This window comes from Porites lutea, chromosome 4, assembly GCF_958299795.1.
Source record: "Porites lutea chromosome 4, jaPorLute2.1, whole genome shotgun sequence".
Taxonomy (NCBI): Eukaryota; Metazoa; Cnidaria; class Anthozoa; order Scleractinia; family Poritidae; genus Porites; species Porites lutea.
Window position 1 is genome coordinate 8,797,624 of NC_133204.1, and position 26,165 is coordinate 8,823,788.

General features: G+C 49.3%; 1 protein-coding gene across 1 annotated transcript; it reads left to right on the forward strand.

Moving 5' to 3' along the window:
• Positions 1 to 16,176: 16,176 nt before the first annotated feature.
• On the forward strand, positions 16,177 to 16,806 carry LOC140934141 (apoptosis regulator R11-like). Its single transcript, XM_073383817.1, has one exon. It carries the CDS (start codon positions 16,177 to 16,179, stop codon positions 16,804 to 16,806), a length of 630 nt encoding a protein of 209 aa, XP_073239918.1.
• Positions 16,807 to 26,165: the final 9,359 nt, after the last annotated feature.

Below are 26,165 nucleotides of genomic sequence, written 5' to 3' on the forward strand. Positions count from 1 at the left end.
TCCATCGAGTGTGGCCTGGTAAGGAAGACCTCGTATCGCTGTGAAACATAACTGAATAAGTGAAGGACATCGCTCGAACCACTTAGGTTGGTGTTCCTTTCTAGCAATTCAAGGTGTCGACCGAACGTCTCTAAGATTGGCTCAATAGAACAAGAATCATCCATGATTGATTTCTACGACAAATAAAACAAACACGTATTAGTAAGGTACGTCTGAGTCTTACAGTAGTCAATTTCGTGCGATCCCATTATGGCGCGTCAGGCGTCACGCTCATCCGCATCGTCAACGATTGTTGATCACAGTAACTCCACACTGCGAGAGTCCCTCATTCTGCGTGGTCTTCGTTTTGCATCAATAATCATTGGACCAAGTTTAGTCGAGGGCCGAATCGGACTCGTGGACAGAGTAAACGAGATACAGGAACGATCCATCACCAGTGCATGTGAATTCATCAACGACGCTAATCGCCTGGTCCTGAGACTCGAATCCGGTGATGAAGAAGGGCTCCAAGAAGCCTTTAGGTCTTACGTGAGAGGTTCGACGTTCATCACCTCAGCGTTGTTTGGCCATAGGACGAATCCAGTGACATTGCCTGTCAATTTCTTTGGACACTGGGCTCATGTGCAAAGCTATGATGAGGGACCAGCCACCGTTCCCTGGTTCATCGTGGCCGTTGCGTTGGCTTGGTGTCGATTCGTTGGAGAAATGTGGACGTCTCATTCTGACAACCCTCACCTGGCGAACGAGACGAGGTGCACTTTGAGGGAGCTGGGTGTTCACACCAACAACGAATCGCTTGTGAGGATACTGGAGAATGTATCAGATGACGAGCTTCGTCTGTCTATCGACCATCTCTTGAACGGGGAAGATACTCGCAATGCCCTTGATCGATCCATCCAGACAACGCTCACTTTAGTCAAACAACAAGTGGAACCCATGTTGCCAAATGATGCGGGATCAGAGATTCAGGCAATCAGTAGATCCTTCGTCCACACAATGGAAACCGTAACGACCCAGAGTGCAGAGACATCCAATGAATTGGATGAATATGTTGGAATAGAATTGATCGGACCATTTCGATTGATGGCGCGCATGTCTCTGAGACCTGATCTTGGAACGGAAGAAACACACGTTGCGGCTTTGGAGCAACTCCACCATCGAATCATGCAGGAAATGAAACGTTCGGTAGACGCGTCGCGCGCTGCTGGAGAAACAAACAAGCTAGTGGCACGTCATCGCGAATATGTTTGGGGAGGAAATGTCAACATGCATCCGGCGGTAGTCGACCGAATGGAAGTGCCATCGAATGATGGAGCATCAACCTACCACCCCTCGACACTGGGTGGATCATTGAACGCTGATCGAGATTTAGACTTTGGTGATTACGAAGAAAATGAGCAAGAGGAAGAACAAGAAGAAGAAGAAGAAGAAGAAGAAGAGGAAGAGGAAGAAGCAAGTAAAATGGAGGAAGAGGAGGGTGACCGAGACAACGATCAGGCAATCGATAGGGCAATCCAAGAAAGGCAGCGAATGAATATCACTGAACGGGTGTTCGGGCTGGTACCAGTCTCAGGAGAGCAGACGCCACTGGCGTTTGACGAAGATTCTACATCCACGTATGCACCGTCCTCCCTGGGAGGGCTCTCAAAACCTTGGTCCCGAGGAGCACCATCGATAGCCAGTGACCGGTCACTCTTGGTACCTGTTGCCGACGCCATCACAGAGCGCTCAAGAGACTCGGGACCCGTTATGATTCCTGCAGAACGAACGCTCAATTTGATGGACGAGAAAGAATCAGAATATGCGCCTTCAGTTTTGAGTGGTTTCAGCATGGCACAAAGAACCATGTCGGCCGTAGGTAGGTTGGATCGTGCTCCATCGGTCAGGTCCGATGTGTTACCAGACGCACCTCTTTTGCCGCTCTCAGACGAGGAAAGAATGGAAGATCCCATGGATTCGGTGATATTGCAACTTTCTGCAGAGATGACGGAACAGTGGGCAGCCAATGCATCGGCATCGACGACCGAAGACGAAATGATCATTCGGGAAGGATCAACGGTCGCCTCATTGATGAATGACAATGAAACTTTAAGCCAGCAAATGTCCTCTCATCGCGCCGGTGAAGAGGATCTGGTCTTGAAACTGACTCAGGCTCATTCCGAACTGGGACATGCCAGTGCAGCGCTAGTTGCGAAAAACAAAGACATAGCTAGGCTAAACGAGACGATCGAGACCGAAAGAGAAAAGCACGACCGCGATGTAGAGCAGCTTCAAAAGGACTTGGAATCACAATCAAAAGTCGCAAAAGAGTTGAAATTGCAACTCAACGCCTTGTATGCTCGTGCCGCGGAGACCACACAGTACGTGGATACGATACAAAGAGAAAGCGCCGAAACCATGAAACATCTGAATCAGGAACTGAATGCAAAGTCACAAGATTGCCAAACTATGCGACGAGAAGCAAGAGAACTCACCGAGGCCGTGGACAGAACGAGAACCGAGTTGGACTCTGTGGTACACGAGCTGCATGCGACCCGCCAACAGAATCAAGCGGCGGTGGCCGAACGAGATCGATTGCAGGCTAGAGTGATGCAAATGACAGAAGAAGAATCCAGACGCGATGCAACGATCACCGAGATGGGCGCCACTGTTGGTCAACTCATGGAAAACAAACAAGCGCTGGAGTTGCAAGTCAAGGTTTCCAATGAAGAGAAAAACCGACTGCAGGGTCGTCTGGAAGAACTCCAACAGACAAGAGAAATGGAGATGGAAAGAGCCAGGAGCACGTTGGAAGAACTGTCGAGGCGTAACAACGATCTAGAGGACAGTCTTCGAAATACGCTGACTCGAACGGCTGCCCTGGAACGCACCGTTGCCGCGGATAGAGAAGGTCAACAGGTTCAAGCGCAAGAGAAGGACAGAGAACTTTTGAGGGCAGAAGAAGCTCGTCAACAACTCGAGACGGCCTTGCAAGAGGCGCGGATAGAAGCGAATGAAACCCAACGAGTCTACGAACAATTGCAATCGTCAATTCTGGAGTTACGTCAGGTAGTCGGACTGATCGACGAAAATGCCCCGGCCACTTCGTCGATGCTTTCCGATCAAATAAAACAAGTGACTACGACCGTAAAACAGCAAAGAGACCACAGAGATGAGGCAATCGGTGCAATCCGTAGACTTGCCGACCGGTTAAGGGTGGAAAATGGGGATACCACTCTTATCAGTGAAGTAGTTGGAAAAGTGATATCAAAGATCGACGACCAATTCCGAGAAGCAACAGAGACACATCGTGGTCTTGTGGCCCTGGTGAACAGACCAGGTGCGACTAGCGAAGAGAGCACCGTCGCAAGCACGTCTTTGTCACAGCTGGTTCGTTTGGCCCAGGCTCGTGTTTCGGAAGTAGAAGAAAGAGCCGAGGATGCGACCCGTGCCCTTTGGGAGGTGGCCAGAATCACAGGAACGAGAGAAGAGGCTGAAGTTTCCAGCCAAGAAGTCATCGATCGTGTCACTCGAACGAATGACGAGAAAATGGCGATGCAGCGAGGATTGCAAGAAATAGCGGAAGTCACAGTGGCAACTCCGCCATTGGACCTGATCCGATTGGCGCAGGCAAAATTTAGGGCGCTTTCACAATTAGAAAAGGCGTATTCGGAAGAAGTGCTATCATTGCGACGTCGCAGCGACCTTTTACAGGAGTCTCTTGATAAAGCACAGCTCGACTACGAGCGCGAGAAAGCCAGTAGGCAACGGGAAATCCACAATTTGAGAGAACAGCTCAATCAGCTAGGAACACAACAGTTGGAGAGGTTACGGGAAGCAACTCGCGACCACGAAGAGCGACAGGACCTCGACAAGTGTCGCGCACTGCTAGAAAATGCAACCAGGGATCTCAATAGTATCACGGTGCAAAAACGTCTGGTAGAGCAAAAGTTAGCCCAGAGCGAGGTTGAATGGGAACGGCAATTGACCGAAGTCAATACGGCTTCTGCGCTGGTGGAGGAACAAATCAAGGCTCTGAAGCAGCGAATACGCGAACTCGAACAGGCCTCCAGAGATCGAGATGTAACGGAGGTGACTGCAAGAACAGACAGTGAGGCTCGAGAGACAGCGCTGCGACAAGAGGTGATACAATGTCCGGAACGTTTGGAATTGATGCAACAAAAACTTGATCGAACGACAGTGGAATACAGTCGTTTCCAAGAAGAAGTAGAACGGGAACGAGCTCAGTGGCAAGGGCAAGTAGAAACTTTTAATGGACAACTGGCCGAAGCAGCTCCTGGAGAAGCGGTAAAACTGCGCCTGGAACGCGATCAGTTAAAGCGCGAACTGCTAGATTTAAACGCTCGGTTAAACCATCTGGAACAAACCCGAACGGAGCGGGATCGACTGGAAGCTGTCAACGAACAGCTAAAGGTGCGTTTGGAGGAATGCGAACGGCATCGTAGCTTCAAGGATGATCTCGTTTTAGAATTGAAACATCAAGTCGCGACCTTAGAGCAAAGAATACGCGAGGCCGATCGTATCGCGGAGCCGGAATTTCAAGAGGACGACATTCCAGGGTTACCTTCGTCGTCACCAGAATGGCAGCCAGGAAAATCTGAGCTCGATCAGAAGTTACAACATCTGGGAGAACAGATAGCGAATCGGGAGTTGGAACTGTTAGTTCTCGACGATAAAGTGGAACAATACAGAAGTCAGCTAGCCGATATCTTAGATCAGATCGAGAATGCCGAGGTGACCTTGACCGAATTGAGGGATAAGATCGAGTTCATTTACCCCCAAGATTTACCTCCTTCGCTTAGCGACGACGTTTCCATTGACAATGAAACACCACCGGTGTCGCCCGTGTCTCGGTTTCCGATAGTAAACTTGGCCGAATGGAAGGAACGCTTTCCCTCCGTCAAACCGTCGTATCATGGTGCCAAGCGATGGGTGTTGGCACTGGGCGAGTTGGAAGGGAATAACAAAACGTGTAACCTGGGTTTACTTGACAATTTAATCGATCCTCGAAAAAGATTCGTCTACCAGGAAGACTTAAAATTTATCCTGCGAGAGACTCTAGCATTTGTAGTTCACTGGGGAGGTGGCAGTCTTGAACGACGAAGACAGCGCAACAAAGCTTTGCGAGGGTTGGATAATCTACAGCGTATCGCATTGCAAGCCAAAAGGCACGGTAACGATGACGCCTTTCGATTGGCCATCGTGTGTGAGCTGGTTCTCTTAGACGGTGACGACATTGCCTACGAAGGCGCCGTCTTGCAAAGATACTGCGAGCTCGTGTTGGAACTTGCAATGGCTGTGACATTCCGTTGGCGCAGTTCTGATGCGCAACAAAGGCAGCGGCTGATCTTCACAGAACGCGATCTTCCCGTCAACGATTCTACGGCCATCGTCGTTCGATTCGCGGATTCAGTTTTTCAGACCTTTGACAGAACCATGCTCATTCAAACACTATTACCGACCTTGGTGCAAGCAAGGCAAGGGATACCCGTCGATGTGCCAGTGGTAGCCTCGAGTCCACGAGCGTGGGTTCCTCGACAAAGCCTTTGGTGCGAGTTTGAGGATGAGGTACCCATCTCTGCACCAACGTTCTGGGTCGAAGAACAACTCGACAAAGCGGCAATGCTAGTGCCGGGATTGGTGCATGTTTTAAGGGATCAGACGATCGACCGGATGGAAGAAAACCGCACATATGTGCAACTCGCGAGACTCGACCACAACCACGGCGACCGAGAAGATTGCATACTTTTGGTCGGACAGCGAGATTCGTGGGTCGTTGTGGATCCCCTGTCGGCCGAGGAAGAGGACAATCCCCAGTCCAAAGGGTTGCTACTTATCGGGGTCATCAGAGCACCACAGGGGGTCACTTGCCACATCGACAGAGGCTTTGCACTCATGACATGGATTCGAGAGGTGTTCGTTCACGGCATGTCCCTACAAGGTGTGACTTTCCAAGGAGAATCTGATAAAATTAGATGCACCTTAGAGCATCACTTCAAGTGCATCTTTCACTAACGAAGAAAACAAAAGAAGGCTATGATACCTTCCTCGGCCCGTAGAGAAGGAGAAAAAAAAAAGAAAAATAAACGACAAAGATAACCAACATGTAAACCAAAAAATTAACCCCTTTATTATCGGCGACTTCAACAAGCGACGAATGCGGTCATGAGTGCCACCACATTATTGACCGTATCGTTTCTCAGAGTGTACTTTCAAGGACCTACGACCCATTGGGGAATACAATGCGTCGACTTCGATCAAACGGTGGATCGAAGACAATCAGTGACATTTGATCAAACCTACCCACTACCAAAACTCGTCTGTGCATCATCCAATCGGCGATGTTATGCAAGCGATGTGTCCCATGCCATCGTGGCGGGGACAATAATCGTAGACGGTCGTCGCATCCCATTGCGATACTGGCCTTCCGTCGACAGCATTCCCGGGGACGGACGGTGGCCGTTCTGTTTCGGGAAAGATGGTGCTCGTTACAGAGGTGTTAACGTCACGGCAACGTGCGGCCGCCACTCTGAATGTCTAGACGTTTGTTTTGCAGACGACGACATCTCACCTCCAATGGTCGTGTGGTGTCACAATTCTACGGTGAAAACGCCGGTGCAATGGGAGAGAGGTACCCAAGATACAGGAGGCAAGCCGTGGGCGAATGGACCCCCTCGAAACGAAAGCATGGATGTGATCGAATTAGACTCACCACTGTTGATCAATCGTGCATCTGGTACCAACGTGATTGCACGACATGCGAGTCAGTGGATCGTACGTCGGAACGAAGGGATCTGTCTCGCTCCAGTGAAGTGGTCGGATGGATCTTGCCACGTTTTAGTCCACGGGATATGTTACCAATACGATGGCGAGGCCAGTGTCCGATGCGTGGATCTCGTTCCCTTTCCACCTGGATCGATTGTGGCATTGACTTGGCGTCCTCGGTTGGTGAGAACGTCGTTGCAGCCTCTAGAAGTTGACACGACCGACATCTACTGTCTAGAATTGAGCAATCACGATCCGGCAAGGTTCTTGGCATGCTTGGAGAAACTTTGTCCTCTCGCAAGAAGGGGAATGGCATCTCTGTCGCCCTTCGTCTTTTACGGTCGACCTTCGACGGTTTTCATTCGCGTTGCACCTACTAGGCGACACGGCAACGAACAAAGATGGGACTTTACAGGATGGGTTGGCGTCGCCATCACCTTTGCTTTGGGACTGATTGCTTGGGAAGTGATATCCATTGCAGCTTTGCACATTTCCTCGCAGGTGCGTTTTGTCGACCGGTGTATCACAGTGGTAGTCCGAGAATTAGGGTTGAATTATTAAACAGTCGCTAGCCACCCGACTTTGTATGCGAGGACCATTGAAAGATGTCTCACTCCAGATACCAGTCGGTACCGACTCATCCCTGTAACACGGACGATTCGTGTCAAGAAGTGGACGAGGGACCTCTAAAGTGGCCCGATCGAATCTGTGGGTCATGTCCGTTGGTCACCTTTTTTGCACTGATGTTGGTAGCAGTCTCGCTGGCGATTACATTGTCATTATCTCTGTCCAAGACTCCCGGTATCTTCATCGAGAATACAATCTACAGCGCGACATGCATCGAGAATCTTTGCCTCTTTGGGTTTTCAGACTACCCTCGTGACATCCCTTGCACGGAAGACCGACATTGTGCCACCTTTTACGATCCGTGTGCGTCTAATCCTTGCAGCGCCGAAGGAACGGAAAAATGCGTTCGTGGTCCAAAGGGTGGTTATGCCTGCGTCTGCAAGGACAGATACGGGGGTCCGCTCTGTGAAAATAAAATACACCCGTGCGATTACGAAAACCCGTGCTTTGGTCAAGCGACTTGCGTGAAGCATCCAGTTGACCAAGAACGGTTTTCGTGCAGCTGTCAGTTGGGCTGGATGGGAACACGGTGCGAATACAGATCACAAGACGGTGATACTTGCACGACTAGAGGCCATTGTAACAACAATGGTAAGTGTCTAAAACGTAGCTCGCGAAGGACGTGTCATTGCTCGTTTGGTTATCACGGTGTCCATTGCCGACACACCGTCGACATGGACGACTGCCTAGTTCGACCTTGCAAGGAAGGCGGACAGTGTATCAACCATCAAGACGGTTACAATTGTTTCTGCAAGTTCGGACGCGCTGGGAAGCAGTGCCATAACGTGATCGATTTTGTCGATTGCAGTAATCATTGCCTCAATGGAGGAAGGTGCGACTCTGATCTCACAGGGTCACCCGTCTGTAGGTGTCAAAAAGGCTACGGGGGAGACTTTTGTACCGTTCGCGACGTCTCCAAGTACCGGCGCTACAAAGGTGGAACGATCTGTAAAAGTCAGAGCAAGGGGTGGCTACAGTTTCGCTCTTTGGTAGGGCGATGGTTTTTGATGGCCCTCAAAAATAACACGTATAATCCACCAGATGCCTGCGTACAGTTATCGTTCGTCGACGAAGCCAAAGATCTCAAAAACGTCCGACCTAGAAACGGTTCTCTCGCCATCCGGTATATGGCAAAACGAAACGACACGTCCTCTCATCACAAGATAGAGAAGGTAACGATCGACGAAACACGGTCCATCGTGTATCCTCTGGAAGGAGGCGGAGGAGGAGCAGGAGAACCAGCAAATGGCACCGTTGGACTCATGATAACAGGACGTTTGGTACGACTGTACGCGTTTCCCTTAACGAACTTGGCGACTCATGACGAGCAGACGATCGGTTTTGGTGTGGTTTATTCCTCTGAAAACTTCTTAGTCCTCCATTCATGCATTCAAGATAAAACGCACGGTCATTTTGATTCGCTCTTAGTTCTGGGAAGGGAAAAAGACGACACCGTAAAACTTGCCATCGTCTTGCAAGAAGTCTACAAAGAGCTGCCATATGTTGCCGGAAACATGGTTATGGTGGAAAGGGATGAGGACTGTAAGGACTAGGAGTGGTTTTTTTTTTGGGTACATTTTTAATGAACAAAAAATCTTTGTAGATTAAATTAAAGCATCAATGATTATTGTCAAATGTTGCCTACAGTTATAACGTTGCAATGTCCAGCGATGAAGTCCCTTTAAGTTTGCTAGACATCGTTGGGCCTACTTGAATCGTACAATATTTTCAGACCCCAAGGTTCGCTCAATATGCGAGAGTTACGCCAAACAGCGAGAAACTGGTTCAACATCTTAAATTGGTCGATTGCATCCCTCATGGGCATTTTAGGTAATCGCCTAGAGACGAAAAATCTCGCACTACCATTTGACTCCATCATTTCCAAGTAGTCGCGATTGAGCTCCACAGTCATGTTCAGTGTTTCTTCCACCCGTCGTCGTAACCCCCGGTATGCATTGCTTCGATTCCTGGCTGTCATGGGCACGATCCATTCAAGATAATCATAGTCGTAAAATTCGTTGGCATTATGGACACGAAAGGGTACTCCTATCCGCAGTCTCTGCACTTGACCACCCGCCTCCTTCACCCACGCCTTCAATTCATCCGCAAGAGACAATATGCGTTGGACATGGATGGGCGTCGTCGTGTCTAGGGTCCACTGACACTGATACGTTATTGTAGTGTCCGTATTCCCATCGTCCCCCGTTTCTATTATTCTGGCTCTTGCGGGAGGATCGAGCCATTGGCAAAATGTTTCGAAGTTAGCAGGGCCCAAGCCATCAACATCTACAAGTACTTGTACGGGCAACATGGTTGACACACACAACAAAAATGACCGCAAGATACAGGGCTTTTGGGTATAGATAACGTTTAATACAAAAATCAATTATCGTCGCTCAGTCTTGCTTTCTTGGCGCTCGGTTCTTCTCTGTCCGAGTTCTTCTGGTTACCCTGGCATTCTCCCTCGAATTCACGCGTCTCCTCTGTGGCCTCCTGGTCTTCGAACCAGTTGATTACATCGGCCCTCTCATTTTCGGGTAGATTCAAACACTCTAGGTACTCGTGTATGTTGCTCGTCGACAGCACCTCGTTGTTCTTAAACGCGCTGATGCGCAGTGCCTCCACGTACCCATTGATCTTGACGTCGTACTCTGGTTCTTGTTCACCCGTGTTGTCACTGACTATGCGAAAGATGCGTATGGTCTCTGCCTTTAGCAGGGTGTTGAACGGCTGTTGTAAATCTAAGGTCATGCGGGTAACTTTGAAATCTTCCTTTGGTTTCTCCAAGGCGCCGAGGGATACGACGGCCGAGACCAACGTCCGCGGCAACGGCCCTTTGGTTCTTTCAAAACGATGGTCAAACAACTTCTTCACTTGATCCTCTGTTAGGATGCATTTGCGGTTGTTGGTACAAAACACTCGGTCGTCTTTGGTGAATGTCAAGGACTTGGACTCCAGCACTGGCAAGAACAGGTAGTGATGAAACTGGCCGCTCTCTCGAAGAGTCTCCATGATCTTGTTCCACTTTGTTTTCGTACGCTCGTCTGCTCCGGCGACGTCTAATACTTCTTCGGTGCTTTCTTCAGTTGAAGAGAGAAAGGTGGGCCATCTGGAAAGAACCATCTTGGTTGTCATTTTCCACTTGTCACCAGATATGATCGTTCCATCACCCCACCATGCCGAACAGGGAAACAGCGTCTCGACCAGTCGCTGGTACACAGAAATGGTCGCGTCTCCAGGTTTCACGTCTCCCGATTCGAACCGACAACTCTGTGGGTTGTTCATCTGATGGTGGATGATGCAAATCAAAGCCAGATACGTGACCAATTCGCTCTTGATCATCTCGAGGACGAGCACAAAAGGTAAAACCGCCCGATGATCCAGTTTCGTCCTCGTGAAGAGTTGAAAGTGGGCAACCTTTTTCTTGGGCGCGGCATCCTTGCTTCCTGTGTTGTACACCAGGTCAAAACTGCCAGTGGCGTACGTCTTAGATTTCTCGTAAGGTGTTAGACCGCGCATTTGCATCCTTTCAATTTGGTACTCTTGATTGTCCTTCAAGATACGGTCGCGTTCTTCCAGCTCATCTTCATCTTGCAATGCAAGCGTGCCTCCGACACCGAGGAACGACGGACATGCCAGGCCCACGCGTCGGTAAAACTTGACAGATTTTCCCTTGCGAAATTTCGTCAAGCGGCATACTCGTCCTGTCAAGATATTGCTTTCGTTGAACAGTTTTCCAAAACCGTAGTCAAAGAGAGGATAAGTCACCGACGAGCCGTCTGGTCTGGGTTCATACTCCGTTTTTCGGATCTTTTGGACAAATAGTGGACTCAATGAGATATCGTCCGTCCCACTGAGGTGATTGGCATCCACGTCTAGCAATTCCCTGAGCTTTTGGTTCGACAGGTTTTCGAAACGGTCGTTGGTGCTGAGCTCGTAATACCCAATATTTTTGCGAATCGTTTGGACGACCATGTCGCTGTTCATGACCTCATTGACCACTTCGTGGAGAGTAGTCCCTTTGATCGTTTCGGGCAACTGCTCCTTGGCCACTTTGGCGCTGCTCTGTCGCATGTACGCATTTGTGTAGACACTCTTGTCGTACCGGTAGTTAGTTTGAGTACCGTCGGTTGGCACCATAATGACACAGGAAAAGTACAAGGGATGTACCCCCAATTGCGCTGCCACTCCATCGCCGAGATCCCAACAGAGACTCAAAGCTTGCCGCTGGGCCAATTCGTCGGCAAAGTATCTTCCACCGCGGTTCTTGTCGGTCATTACGTAATCGATGTTGTCAGATCCCTCGATCACGGCCAATGGATTCCCCGGGTGTTCGCGAATGACGGGCGGCGTCAGTTCATCGTTGCGTTTTCCTCCATGAGCGCTTTTCCAATCGTCCATCTTCTTCACAAAGGAATGGTCTTTGCTGATAGTTATCCCAGGAAGGTAAGGTTTGACTCCTGGATTCAACGGACAGTAACGTGAAAAGAACTCGCTTCGAAAACATTGATCGGAAGAGGCAGCCATCGCGGTGAATCAATCTCGTCTCGCTGGGAATTATTACTAATTCAACAAAGTATCAACTTTTATAAGTGCGAGCTAGATTTCATCAATACTGCGATTTAACCAACGATGAGTGGAGACGGTGACGGCATGCCGGAACGCTGGATCGAGCAACACGCAGGTTGTGCATGCTCTCGATTTACAGATTTTAGTGTCGCTTGTGGCAAGGAGCTGGTATCCGGGATCGAACACGTCGTTCGAAGAGCTTTACCAGCTTCGACTGGCGTGCCGACCGTGGTATGGATAGACAATGGCGACACCGATGGATCCGTCGCATGCGAGGCCGAGTCCGGAAGCGAAGTCATCTACCTAGCCAAAGCTTCCTGTGTCACTTGGACGACCACTCTGTTGGCCTACGTACACGCGTTGTCGCACGTTTTGTGTAGAATGATATGTAAGTTTCTTTACGCAGAGGACGATTCTGGCCAGCAGGAGAAGGACCCACGCCATGGCGTGGATTGGAGACGAGCCGTGGACTGGATCGAAGGCCATCTTGTCGGTAATGCAAATTATCTAGGTGGGGAACACGGTGCCTGTATTCGTGCATCGATTATGGAACTGAAAAAAATGCCAACTCGTATCGAGACGATGTTGTCTGCACCCGCATTTTTGATGGAGGCTCAAGCCAAATGTAATCGCTACGATCTGTTCCTCGTTCACACCACGCAAATTACCACCATGGACCGACGCCAAGCGGTCAATCGAGGCGATGTGAGGTGGAGCTACCAGGATGAGTTTGAGGCGGTCGACACCTCCATGAAACCGAACGGCACTGTAGAGAAAGGATCGCTCGTGGAGTTGGCACTAGAGCTGAAACGCGATCACGATCCCGACTGCAAATGTAATAGTCATTACACGTATTCTTTATTGGAGGTCAAGTGTCTAGTCGAACGCCTTGTGAGAGAAATCTTGCCGCTCAAACTGCCGGTAGTGATCGAGGATCCACCCAGGGTGAGATGCATCGTGTCATCCAAGCCTACCAAGAGTTACGTGGACAAGAGAGACGTCTTCTGCGTGAACGTAAACCGTATCGAGACTTTTGCAGAGGCCGTGCGTGTGGTGATTCGTGAGTGGGCACGACGGTTTGTCGTCTCGAGGTTTGACGTACGTGCGGACGTAATGTCCTCTGGTTGCTATCGAAGGGCCGTTGCTGGTTTCGCTTCTCTGCTCATCGATTCATTTCCCTGTGATGGGCTATTGAATAAGTGGTTCGCCAGTGAGGAGTGCTTGCGTTTGGCGCTCGTACCAGCACCTCTTTGGATCGACGGGATGGTGCCATTGATGCGACTGAGTCGAGAGGGAGCAGCGAAAGTCTTGATACATCGGACATTCGACGAGGTAGTGGCGCATGATCTAGATAAGTCTCGACATGACATTTTGTCTGCCAGAGAGGCTGCCATGCATTCCGACATAGAGGAAACGATGGACATGGACGAAATCACAGATTACATGTTGGCTAGAGCCACCAAGACCACCGAATCCATCGTGTCGATGATGCACAAGTTTCGTTTAGAGAGCAAATATCTGGGCATTGCCATCGACTTTTCAGTATCCGGAAATGACACGGTGGCAAAAATCAAACACGATGCAATTCTAAAGATGACCCGCAATTGTAAAGCCTTGTACAACCCTTCCCTGTACAACGTCACTTTCGATGGAAATTACTTGTACGATTCCGAGGTTGCTGATGATATTATCAAGACGTGTCGCACGATCAAGGTGGAGCCAATTTTATTGAACAAGAAAGTGATGAAAGGGTGGTCTTCCGCGGCTTACGAACCTGTGTTCGTTACGAGTATGACAAGCGCCCGAGAACTGTTGGAAAAACTGAACGTTTCAACCCCAGAATTGGCCTGCCTCGTTGTTAATCGAACGCACAAGGTCTCCGGAGATCAGCCCTTCGATGTCACGGGAGAATTACGAGTGTTTTCGGCAGGCTATGCATTGATTGTGGCCATTCTCGAAGTCGATAACTTAGTCATCCGTGACAACATTTTCGTGGACGAACAAGACCTCCACAAACCGTTGGAAGAGCATCTAAGTCGTTGGCGACTAACGTATGGGATAGCAGGCGAGGTGGACTGCGAGGGGACCGTACTGAACGCTACCGATAGTTTAGAGGAGAGGTTCAATCAAAACCTGTCCCTCCTCGACGACGATGGCCCATTGCGCATCACCAACCGAGAAAGGATGACTAAGAATGACGTTACACTGCACAGGATAGGGGTAAAGGATTCCAAGGGAAAGCGATTGGGAACCATAAAAATCAGAGGATACCAAGCCATTGGAGGGGGGATTAAAGCATTTTGCAATTTTGTTAAGGTGTCACCGCACACTGTGCAAATGATGACGGCTGACGGGCGTACCGTCTCCAACAATTCTCGAATCTATGAGCTCTTTCTTGATAACGAACCCTTGGAACTAGTTTTTACCCGTAGGGAACCACCGACACGAGAAAGCCGAAAACGACTGCGACCCACCAAAGTCGACCATCATGGATCGACGAGAACACATCGCCAAGGAAAATTTGCTCACCCGAGACCAAGCGACGACGTCTTCTTCGTGTCTTCAGACTCTGAAGAGGAAGAAGATGACGCCTAACACCGAGTCTCGACATGTTCCGGCAGAATATGTCTCTCTCTTTGAAGGAAACATGGATTGCCTGAAGGAAGACAGAGACAGTCGTCTAGATCCCTACAGAACCGTCTTGATTGGAATCAACCAATTGCTAGTAGACGTGGCAGACTACATCGAGGAAAAACGCATCTCACAGACCCAACCTACTAGACAGATAGTCTTTCGATTGATGTAATGAACGACAACCACAAAGGGTCGAAATACAAATAATGTATTGAAGTTTAGATGGTGACATTCTTTTTTGTTTTCTGACATCAAGGGGTTAGTTCATTAAGATGCTAGGTCGAAGACATCTCATGGAATTACTGAAGAAAAAAACCCCGATGCAAAGGTGTCGAGAATGGGTAGATTCCATGGCCGATCAATCATTGCCATTGACGAACCGAGAAAAGTTGACTAGACGAGACAATACGCTATGCAGGATCAACGTGAAGGACTCAAAGGGAAGGCCTCTCGGGACATTGAAAATCAGAGGACATCATGCCCTCGGAAGAGGGATCGCAAAAATTTGCAATTTCGTTAAGGCTTCACCACACCACGTACAGTTGATGACCGTTGATGGGCGTGTCGCATCTCACTCTTCTCGCCTCTATGAACTCTTCCCTGATTGCGAACCCTTCGAACTAATTTTAATCTCAAGAAAACCATCGAATCGAGAAAACTTAAGACGACTGCAACCATCGAAGGTCGTTAGACGAGTTGCAGGGACGACGGCACGACGCAAAAAAGCAATCTGCTCATATTATCCTTAGTAACAAGCAGGTGCGAGGGACGAGAGTTTTAGGTAAATTGAAACAGAAATCTTTCTCAGTTTTTTTTTCCCTTCAACGTTGAGGTCATAACGTCCTTGGTCTGTTAAAACGCTGTCAGCATGACATCTCATGGAATCGATGCCACGAAACCTTCACAGAAAGAAGCCCTGGATTTGGAACTTTTATCATCGCGGGTGAGGGCACTTTGCAAGACAGCGTCAACAATGCAAAGGTGTCAAGAGTGGGTCAACGCCTTACCCGACCAGCTTCTCGATAAGGAAGAGACAAAGACCTGGGATGGCTCGAACAGTCTAAGAGATCTTGAAACAAAGAAGTCTGGCGAAGCCATGGACGTCTCCACGCTTGAACCTTTGACGAGAACAATGGCGAGAAACAATAAACGACTCCCGAAAGAGACATATGTATAAACACGCAAACAAAAATACTTGCTTTTTATTTAGAATGATGTATATTCAGGACAATAATCTTGATACATAGAGTTGCAACAATAAAAAGAAAAAGATTGAGTACTTGTTGGTGCAGAGAAAGCATCGTCTGACAACTGTCCTTCTCTTGAAATTAGTCGCAGACCATTCGTGGCAGACAATGGTACGATGACCTCACGATGAATAGTATCAAAAATCGTTTTGAAGATGGTCGTGGGTGAATAAAAGAGGGAAGATCATTTATCGCTGACTTTCAGACGTTTTGTTTTTCGTCGTTTGCTAGCGACCTGATCCTCAGTCTGCTAATTATTGCTACTAAGAAAACCCAGTCTACGAGAACATTAGTTTTCTTCTAGTGATCGCAGTTAAATTCGTTCGGTACCATTATGGCCGAAGCGACAGCTGCAGATAACGGAGAAGGCATATGGCCGCCACTCAGTGCATGTCAATTGTCGAGTACTGACATAAGAATCATCGAGGAAGCGATGTCTCTTGCTGAGGACTATATCTGGTACAGTTTATTGCGCAGGTTCAAGCCAAACGAACTCATCGGTCTACCGCGAAAGTTTCTTGATCTACAGGCACCGCCCAGCATAACTTTAAATACCCTCCGAAGAATGGTAACTATAATCGAAGTGGACAATCCAGACTTGTCCCAGTTGTTAAACACCACGCTAATCATTACACCAGCCACAGCTTATTCTACGTTGGTTCACACGGCAAACGTCATTTTTCAAAACGGAACAAATTGGGGCAGAATAGTGGCTTTTTACAAGTTTGCAGGCGCAGTGGCCCATCATCTGGTAAAGAAACAGAGATCAGACATGGTCCAACACGTGGTCAATTGGACTGTCATCTATATCGTCGAGAATCTGCTACCATGGATCAGAGAACAGGGAGGCTGGGATGCTTTTGTTGCTTATTTTCCTGAGCAAACAGACACCAGAAGGAAAACTATGTTGGCTCTGGGAAGCATTTTAGCAGCTTGTCTTACTTTTCTGGTATTTTACAAGTAATAATAATAATAATAATAATAATATAATAAAAATAATAATAATAATAATATAATAATAATAATATAACAATAATATAATAATAATACTAATAATATAATAATAATAATAATAATAATAATATAACAATAATAATAATAATAATAATAACAATAAAATTATGAACAGTTGGTGTTCCACTCGTTAAAGATAAAATAAAGAAAAGTTATCATTCTATTGTCTTCGTTAAGTAGACAGAGATGACGATACAGAAAAAGGATACACACAATAAATGCATTACACCACTTTTCTTTATTAAACAATCAATGCATGATCAACGTCTTTAACAACAATAATGATCTCCGTGTCGATATCGGCCATATCGGGAAATTTGCTGAGCCAACCGTCTGTTCGAGTTGTTCAAGTCGTCGGCAATTGGTTCCACTTTCTGCATCGATTGCTCCAGCTGCTTGACTCTCTGCTCAAGGATACTCTCTGACTTGGGGAAAAACATCTCTTCTCCTTGTACGGCGAAACCGATGAGCAAGACGTCGTCTTCCCCATTAGGACGGGGTTTCTTGTCCACGAGGTCTGTGTCATCCATAAAATTTTGGATGGACAGAAAATGGGAACACTTGGCTTCGCGGATACCATACCTTCCAAGCTTTGGTATACCAAACGAGATAACGTAAGGTTGCTTTCCGTTGATGCGAAACATGGCCACCTTGACACCCTTGCCAGGAAACGGCCATGCGAGCCAAGCATCATAGGGACCAGGCTTCAAACGAAGACTCACACCGAGGTTTCCTCCCTGCCAAGATTCCTTGTTGGACACGAACATTTGAAGACATGCGCGGTATCCCTGATCGCCGCCCAGTGAAACAACTGGACTCTCCCAAGGCACATTATTTGTCGTAATATATTGCAGTGGATTAAACATCAAAAAAGTCCAATATTCACCTCGACGAGAAGGTTTTTGGAACTCTTTGTTGCGCGGTGACAGCGTAGGTTGCACAGCTAACCCTTGATCCAGACCAGGTAGGCACAAAGATAGTTCCTCCATCCCTTCCTCTAATCTTTCTTCTTCTTCTTCTTCGTTAGAGCATCTTGCTCTCTCAAGCAAATAATTAGCTCTGTTGACCAACTCTACGACGTCTTTCGCTGATTCATGCATCGTACGGCGTGCTTTTTCTAAGTTCATCATGCACGATTGGATGGACGAAGGTCCATTCTCTTCTCGTTCGTTGCGATCCATGCTTCGTCTTCGAAAACTTGTCCACTATGCGTAACTGCGGATCACGGATATGTTTATATGCTGCCAGCAGTTGCTTCGTAACTAGTTTCTGGGAAAGCATAATTGGATGCATCTGTGTCGGGGAACTGTGCCGTGTTAGGAAGAGTGGGAACTGTAGAGCCTGGGATTGGAACTTGACCCATACCAGAAGGAACGCGGGCTAGTCTTGCTGTCGGCTGCAGAGAGGCGGTGGGCACGCGAGTATTGGCATTGCCACTAAGGAGAGGCACATTTGCACCTCCCATTCCCGAGTTAAAGATCTTTCGCCGCGTTGGTCGTTGAGTATGTTTGAATATCTGGTAAAAATTGAGGACGCGATGTAGGATATTTGCAACCACCACTAAAGCCAACACACCGGTGATGCGTTCTGTGTCGAACGCCTTGCAAAGGCCTTGGTCACGATGAGCATTGTTCAAGTGGCAGTGAATGATGGAGTAAATGAATAACAGCTCGAGGCCATAGAAGATGAGCGGGAACAGGTGATAGAACAGACGCCACAATCGATGCAGCTCATCGTATTCTAAGAGTCTTGAATCGCCTCCTTCGGCAGTGAAGGAGAAGCAGGCCCAAATGAAACTGACAAAAACAATAAAGAGGTAGACGCCGAATTGGACAAAGGTGGGCAGAAAGATCTTGTCGATGCTGGCCAAGTGATCCCAGTTACGACCAACGGCTTCGAGTCCGTGTAGGAGTAGAATAATCTGCATGTAGACAAGAACTTTGGTCACCAGGTGGAGAAAGTTGCTGGCAACCATGTCGTGCGTGATCCGGTTTTTCCGTGTGGGCCATACCCGGGATATGGAATCATCCATGGCACGGGGCAAGCTCAAGCTAGCTGCGGCATCCCTATTGAGTTTTGTCAATACTTCGACCCCTTCATCGGCGGCGTGTTCCAACAAGCGCTCTGCTGAGTTCATATTGAATCGTTGCTGTTCCGTTCCCCGCTTTTGCTTAATACGCAAAACCGTTTGATAGAGGTATGTCGTTGATCAACCTTTCACAGCCGCGCTGATCCAGTGGCTCGATTCGCTGGTTCAAGGAACGATGATGCGTCTCTAGTGTCTGAGTCCAGTTGTGGGAACTGTTACTGTTCTCGCCCAGGATGCTGCGACTCTTCTGTCCATACTCGTGACCCTTGGGGCCAGGGTGATAGAATCGATCAAACATGCACATGCGATCGTTGGGTGTAATGTTCAAATAGTCATCTGCTGTACCAGGTGCCCATTGGGCATCGGGTTTCATACCCTCTTTGTTTACGACGGCTAGCTTCGATAAGCGCTGTAGGAGTCCGTTGTGTCCCTTTGACATGGAATGTCTCCCACTCGACCAGGGAGGCAACTGCACTTGGCCTGCAGAGGCGTTTTTAAGACGGCGGTTGAGGACCACAATTTCCGATGGAGCATTGGCCCTTGTCATCGGGTTGTAACTGTAAGCCCCTTCCATGGTGTGCAGAGGGTCCGGACGGTCGCACATTGTCATGTTCTGTAAGAAGCTCGGTCCAAAGACGCCGTCGATGGGAAAGTAAGGGACCCCAAACTCGTTATGGCCGAAGCAACTTGGTACAGGCACGGCGAACGCCTCCTCCTCAAACACTTTGGGTGACAACGTTACTTTCTTGTCCAAGCAACCTTGTATGTTGGCCATGCGGTTTCCCATGCCTTTGATACATCCTCGACAAAAATAGTGAGGCATCTGAATGGTAGTGGCGCTCTTATTGGGAAGAACGGGTGCCGTCTGCATGAAAACGTTCAGAGCGGTACATCCGTTGCTGCATTTCTTGTAGGTGAGCACGGGTGCCGCGACAGCAATGAAGCCATAGTACAGATCTTGAACAGGGGCCTTGGGATTATCGCCGCGAATGAGTACAATGCGATGGGTCTCGAATTCTCCGTACCTCACGATCTGGGCGGCAGCGTGCGTCTGTACACGCCGCGGGACTGTCAGTGCGTTAGCCGGAGTGTGAGGACGCAGCATTGCCAGGGCGGCCACGACGCGCTCACAGAGAGGGACGCCGTACATTTGTCTCAAATCCGCAAAGTGGCGGCTAACGTGAGAATGATAAAAGTTTTTCTTTCGACCTTCGCCGAACGCGCCGTCTGGTTTGCTGGTGATAAGCGGGTGACATCCCGTGAAGTCGCCAAAACCAAGGTCTGTCTCTTCGTCCTCATCGTACTGGTAAGTCGTATAAAATCCTCCAGGAAGGAAAGGTTGGGAATAGGTCTCGTATCGCTTTTTGTTGTCATGCACCTGAAGCTGAAAAGAGTAGTTGTAAAATTGGAGGGAGTCGGGAACATGTATTGTTTCGATCGCGTACAGGCGAGTTGCGAGCAAGTTCATGACCGTCTCGAGAAACATGCGCCTCATCCATAATTTGGCTCGGGGGGTTGCGGCGTCTTCTCCTTTGTTGTGGGCTACTGGTACGACGGTCGCCAACTCGTAAAAGATGTAAGCGTTGACGTTCGTGTCTTCGACTGCAAACGAGGCCATGGTATCACGACAGAATGAACCAATGGCAGAGTGAACGTCTCTCAGTTTTTCCACCGTTTGCTGGAATTTGGTAGAGCTTACAAATGAGCCGATGGCAGAGAGCGATTCCAGTCCCGTGTGTAGAGAAGCCGTGAAGGCACCAACGTTTGCTGCTTCGAGGATGGCAAAAAATACCCTTGGCACATTCATCCACTTAGAGATGCCACCGCCTCTGAAAACATCCAGCAGGATGACGAGCAAAGAGGGCTCTATCGTACCAACCTCGGCTTTCTGTAGCTCGTCCAATAAAAGAGTGTCGAGGTTTGGCACTTTGGTCACCCAGTCGAGCACGGCTTTGTCTTGTATATGGAGTTCATCTTTTGTGGTTTTCGGTAGTTTTTTCGTGAATGGGATACGTAGACATGCCTCGATGTACGGTTTGAACACCTTTTCGGCACCTTTGTCAATGTCGTGCATATTGGCAATGGCACTGCGTGCAGCCTGCAGATACCCCATAACCGTGCAAAGGGGTCGGTTTCCATCGATTCCAGTCGCCCTGAAGTTACTGTGTGGGTCGTTGCCGGAGAATACACCGTCTTTTGGAATGGTTCTGCCAAAAGACCTACCCACGTATAAGACGTGATTAGAGACGCATAGGTTGAATTCCCTGTCGCGAGCCGTTATCCCGGCTTGCGAGAACACCTTTCTGTCATACTCTTCTTGACTTTTGAAGCATTCCCTGAAAGCAGTTGCCGCAGCCTCGCCTCCCTCTAGCGACAACATGGAGAGGTCGTACTCATGAGGATCGAACAACGCTGGATCGTTGAGGCCACTGCGACACAAAATGTCTCGATGCCATTGTATCTCGCCGTCTTGACCGCCCTTGTCGAATACCGTCATTCGCACTGCGTTGAAATCGACCTGGCGAAATTCTGCGACATCTGGAACGTGGCTCAAGGCATATCCGATGGGCGTTGCAAACATCGCGGTCACGAAGTTGACAAAGGACGACCTGTTCACACCTTTCTTGTCCGGTAGATCGGGCATCTTTAAGATGGGTATCTTTTGACCATCCACTTGAATGAAAGGCAATTGCCACTCTTCTATCTTGCCAACACCAGGAAAGGACTGCAAAGGTTTGAAGGTCTTGCGATTCGAACGGTCGTCTTCCAGGTAAAAAACGCGTTGGGACTCGGGAAACGGCATTGTCTCGTTGCTCTCCATCAACAGTTCGGCCACGGTCGACGTGGTGGCCAAAAATAGCGTGCCTTTGTCATCTGCGGGCGAGGTGATCTTCAAGCTATTGATCAAATCACGAATCGGATGACGCTTGGATACCCTGCCGACTTGAGACGGACAGAAGGACAGCAACTGCCGCGATAGTACTTGATCGACCCACTTGGCCGGATTCGGGTGTGTTCCCTTCAGCATGTCGTCGGCTTCGTTCCACATTCGCTGCAAGTACCGACAGATAAGCGAAGGAGCCGTAGCCAAGGCATTTGTCATGTGAAAATTCATCGTCATGGCAAAGCTTAACTCGAGTTGCAGAATGCGACGCAGTATCTCGCTCTGTACCTTCACATCATCTCCGTGAACGATAGATTCGATCGTGAGTTCGACGCCACCGCCGATTTGTTGTAGGTGAATCTCGCAGGTTTGCTCTCTGTTTCTCAAACTGGGCACTATGGACCGAACGGTGACCTGAGGCAATACCTCCTCTTTGTATTGTCTATGTTGCCACACGATTTTGCTCCTTTGACTATCCAACATGACTACCGGGAACGGGTATCGCAAGTCGTTGTGTTGGCCCAGATATCCATCATACGTGTTGAGCGCTCCAAAGAAGATCCGCGATGGCAATGCAGTAACATCGACTGGTGTCGTCTCGTCTAGGGTCACCGTGTTGCTATACTGATACTGAACATGGTCGACCCCCTGGCCGAATGAACCGCCCCGTAACAACCCGACCAGGTTACCGTGTACGCGACCGTTCCGGTGATTGTACAGGAGGGCGCTGTTTCTGGCAAAGGGCGATACTCCGTCGTTGTCAGCTCGAACGAATCCCAGGGGATCCTTTGTGGGCACCATTGCGTACGTCCGTGGGTTTGCATGAGGTCCATACGGGTGTGGAACAAACGCCGTGGCCATGATTGCACCGTGGTCACAATATTACAGTAGAGTATGACAAGCCGAGTTTGTTAATGCAATGACGACCGATTGGTTCAAGAGCATAACGGACGTGTTGGCGGACCAGCTGTTTGCCCTGCAATTGATCAGGCTCCGTGCGGCGGAATGCAATACTTCGGTGACGGAGATTCTCGACAGCGATAGGACTTGCGATGGTATCTTCCTTGCGCTGAGCGAACTACAAGACTGTCGCCGCCAACTCGTCGACAGGTTTGATGAATGTCCCGTCAAGTTCCAGTGGAACGTCTTGTACTGCCTGTGTGCTATCGAGGTATTGGTCATAGAAGTGTTTGTCGACGACAAACATTTCGAGCGAGTGAAGCTCGTGGCCGAGGCGATGAAACGGGCAGCCAATACCCGTGACCTGGATTCGCTGGTGACCGAACGGCTACTTTTTGATTTTTTTTGGCGTTCAGATGAAGATCTGCTTACAACGCTAAAGACGACCATGTCCTCTGCAGGATTCCTGTGTACGCAGCGTTGCTTGCCCACCGGGTCGGTCTTTGCACCCATTCCATGCACCCAGTGTCGATTTGACCATGCCTTCGCACCCGAGGCCGAAATCGTTCACGTCTCCTGTACGCATCTCGCTGCGTCACTGGCACCCTTGCCACCAGATGCTGGACACTTGGTCCCCGACCTACCCAGTGAACCGAACAAAAAGACAGACGTTAGCTCCTCGTGCCGTTTTCCGACGTCCGATCGGCTCTTCGACCATTTGGGCACCCCCGATCACCTGGCCGATATTATGAACTTGGCACGGTCGTCTCATTCCAAGACACCCTGCACCGCACCAAGCATCGAAGCGGCACGCAGTCAACTTATGTCTTCGAGGGCTCTAAGAGACTGCAGAGAAGAACGGGCAGAATTGTCCGACATTCGATCTGCCATACAAGAGGTGGTTATCAAGCGGAGAGAAGCCACATCCTGCAAAGGGGTGAATGAGTGGCTCCTTCTTCGCCTTGTGAACATCATCGACGCGTTGGCGCGACGATGCAGCCGAAGCAGTCGAGCTGGACCGCTACCATCTATCGATCCGGCAACCGACCGAGCGGCATGCGACCGCTTGCGCCGAAATCTGCGAGGCATGGTTTTGCAAGATACAGAGTACAGGCATTTGATTGATACTTTTAATGACCTAGTATTAGACCCTCTTACTCGCGGTCGCCAGCGGATCTTTCGACCTTACATCGACTCCAGAAAACTCATGTACGCGATTGGCATCCCACCCGGAGATATCTTGGTATACGACCGCTCCATCTCCGAAGTCACCAACAAGACAGTGTTCGAATTGCGATCCAGTGATCCTCGCGACCGCTTCTTCAAAGCCGTGTTCGTGTCTGGACTGTTTCGCCTTTACCTGAATAGCATCGGATGTGATGCAAGGTGCTTGCCAAATCTCTTTCGAGCTGACGATCGCAAAGATGTGAACGGCTTTTGTTTTGCAGTAGATGGCTGCGGGGTGGTGGCAGTCATTGATGGCCGTTACTTTGCTCGGGGTACCAGCGAGACCATTTTGCAGCTGTGCATCGCGTGGATTCGGGATCTACTCTCGCTACACTTTGCCGGAGATGCCACAGACTCTTTGAGTCACCTGCTAGAAGCGACAATCTGACCGATCACCACCGTCCCGTCTATCACGAGTTCCGCTTCCGGAAAGTCGTCCCGCGGAATCGCAGCAGACGAAAAAACCCATGTTGATCGTTGGGGATCACTCGCACGGGGAATCCAACGCATGGCCATTAGACGGAGATTGTTATCTTTTAGTCCCGGAAGACTCACGAGGCTCGTGGTATCAGAGGTGACGTTAAGGTACTTGCGCATGTACCACACTACCTCCTTCTCTCGAGAGAAAGACCATTCTCCGCGACATTTCATCGTATCGTCCTCTGGTGCTTCAGTGCTACAGTTGGGATTCATTTCGAAATGATAACCGTTGAGATCGCGCGTGAACAGCACTCTGCCGTGAACGTCCACTCGCTGGTAACACCATTCGCTGTGGTCATGAGGACAGGGCCGATCGTAGTCGCCAAACCGGTTGACACATTGTTCCTCTTGCGACGTTCTGACTGCGATAAAAATGATCCCCATGGATGCTACAATCACAAAAAAGGCAAAGCAGAGCTGGGCTTGAACGTGTACCCTCGGAACGTCGGTCGCACCGTCTTGCAAGGCAGCAAGCACTTCATGGAAGAAACGTTTACGAGCGGAACGTAGTGCCAACCTGCCACACGGCTTGGAAATGTCGGCCCGAGAAAATGCAGGGTTGACCAAGTGGTCGGTAGGTGAATCCGCGTACTCGTTTCTACTGGGACGTCGGCGGAGGTCGGAAGAAGTGGCCATGACCAATTGTGGGAACAAGCATGTAGTCGAACCGTCCCTTTATATGACGGGTGGATCTGAAAGACTAGGCAAGCGCGATACCGATGGCGTGGAGAAAACACGGGTGACCAGAAGATACACAAGATCAAGCAGGTCACAGCACACAATAGAGCAAGACTACTGCACACAGAGTTTGCAGTCACGAGCCATCGAGATCGGTGAACCAGGAGGGCCAAGGAAAGATTACGACGACGCGTCATATTTTGTTTGCGATCGATTTTATTTCTGTTGTTCAAATAAATACACTAAGAGAAAAAAAAAAGAGGCGAGTTAACCTTCGCATGCTCTGCAACTGCCAACGTGACTGGTCTTGCTGAAGCAAAAGGGAGATCCATTGCAAATGTGTAACGGGCTCCGGTCGGGGTGGGAAATGGATAGGGTAGTGGATGGGTTTAGAGGATTGAGCAGAGGTACTTGGATGACGCGCGTGGATTTGCACATCTGGCAGACGACTCGGTCGGCATTGATGTCAAATGCGATAGATCGACCCGGTGGTGGATGGCAAAAGTTTGGGATAGACTTGAGTTCCAGGCAGTCTTTGCAGTACAGGGCCGCTGTTCGACAGGGACACCAGTCCCCCTGTTTCGCCTGATCAAGCTGTACCAGCCTCACATGACTGCTCTTGAGACGGGCGTGCCGCTGTATCACCGATGTAATGTAAAAGACGGCAGCTGGTTTGCCTTGCCAGAACTCGCCATCCCATTTCTTGAAAACCGCGTTGGATTCTTTTCCCCGCCAGTATCCAAGGTAGTCTCTCAAAGCAGACACGACGTCCCCATCGTCGACGACGAGGGCTACAACGGCCAGAGGGAATGGGACATTGTCCTTGTCGACAATCGCTTTCAAGGCACGACGGGTTGCCCAAGTTACCCCGGGTATCTGTGTCATTTTAGGTACCGGACCTATGGTCTTTTGAACGAGGGCATGGAACGCCAAGAGATCGTAGTGTTTCTCGCAGATAGCCAGATCGTCTAGATATGGATGATCGTCGACGTATCGAGAACAAAATGTCTTCAGTTGTTTCTTCATCTCTTTCGGTTCATGACCAAGTGGA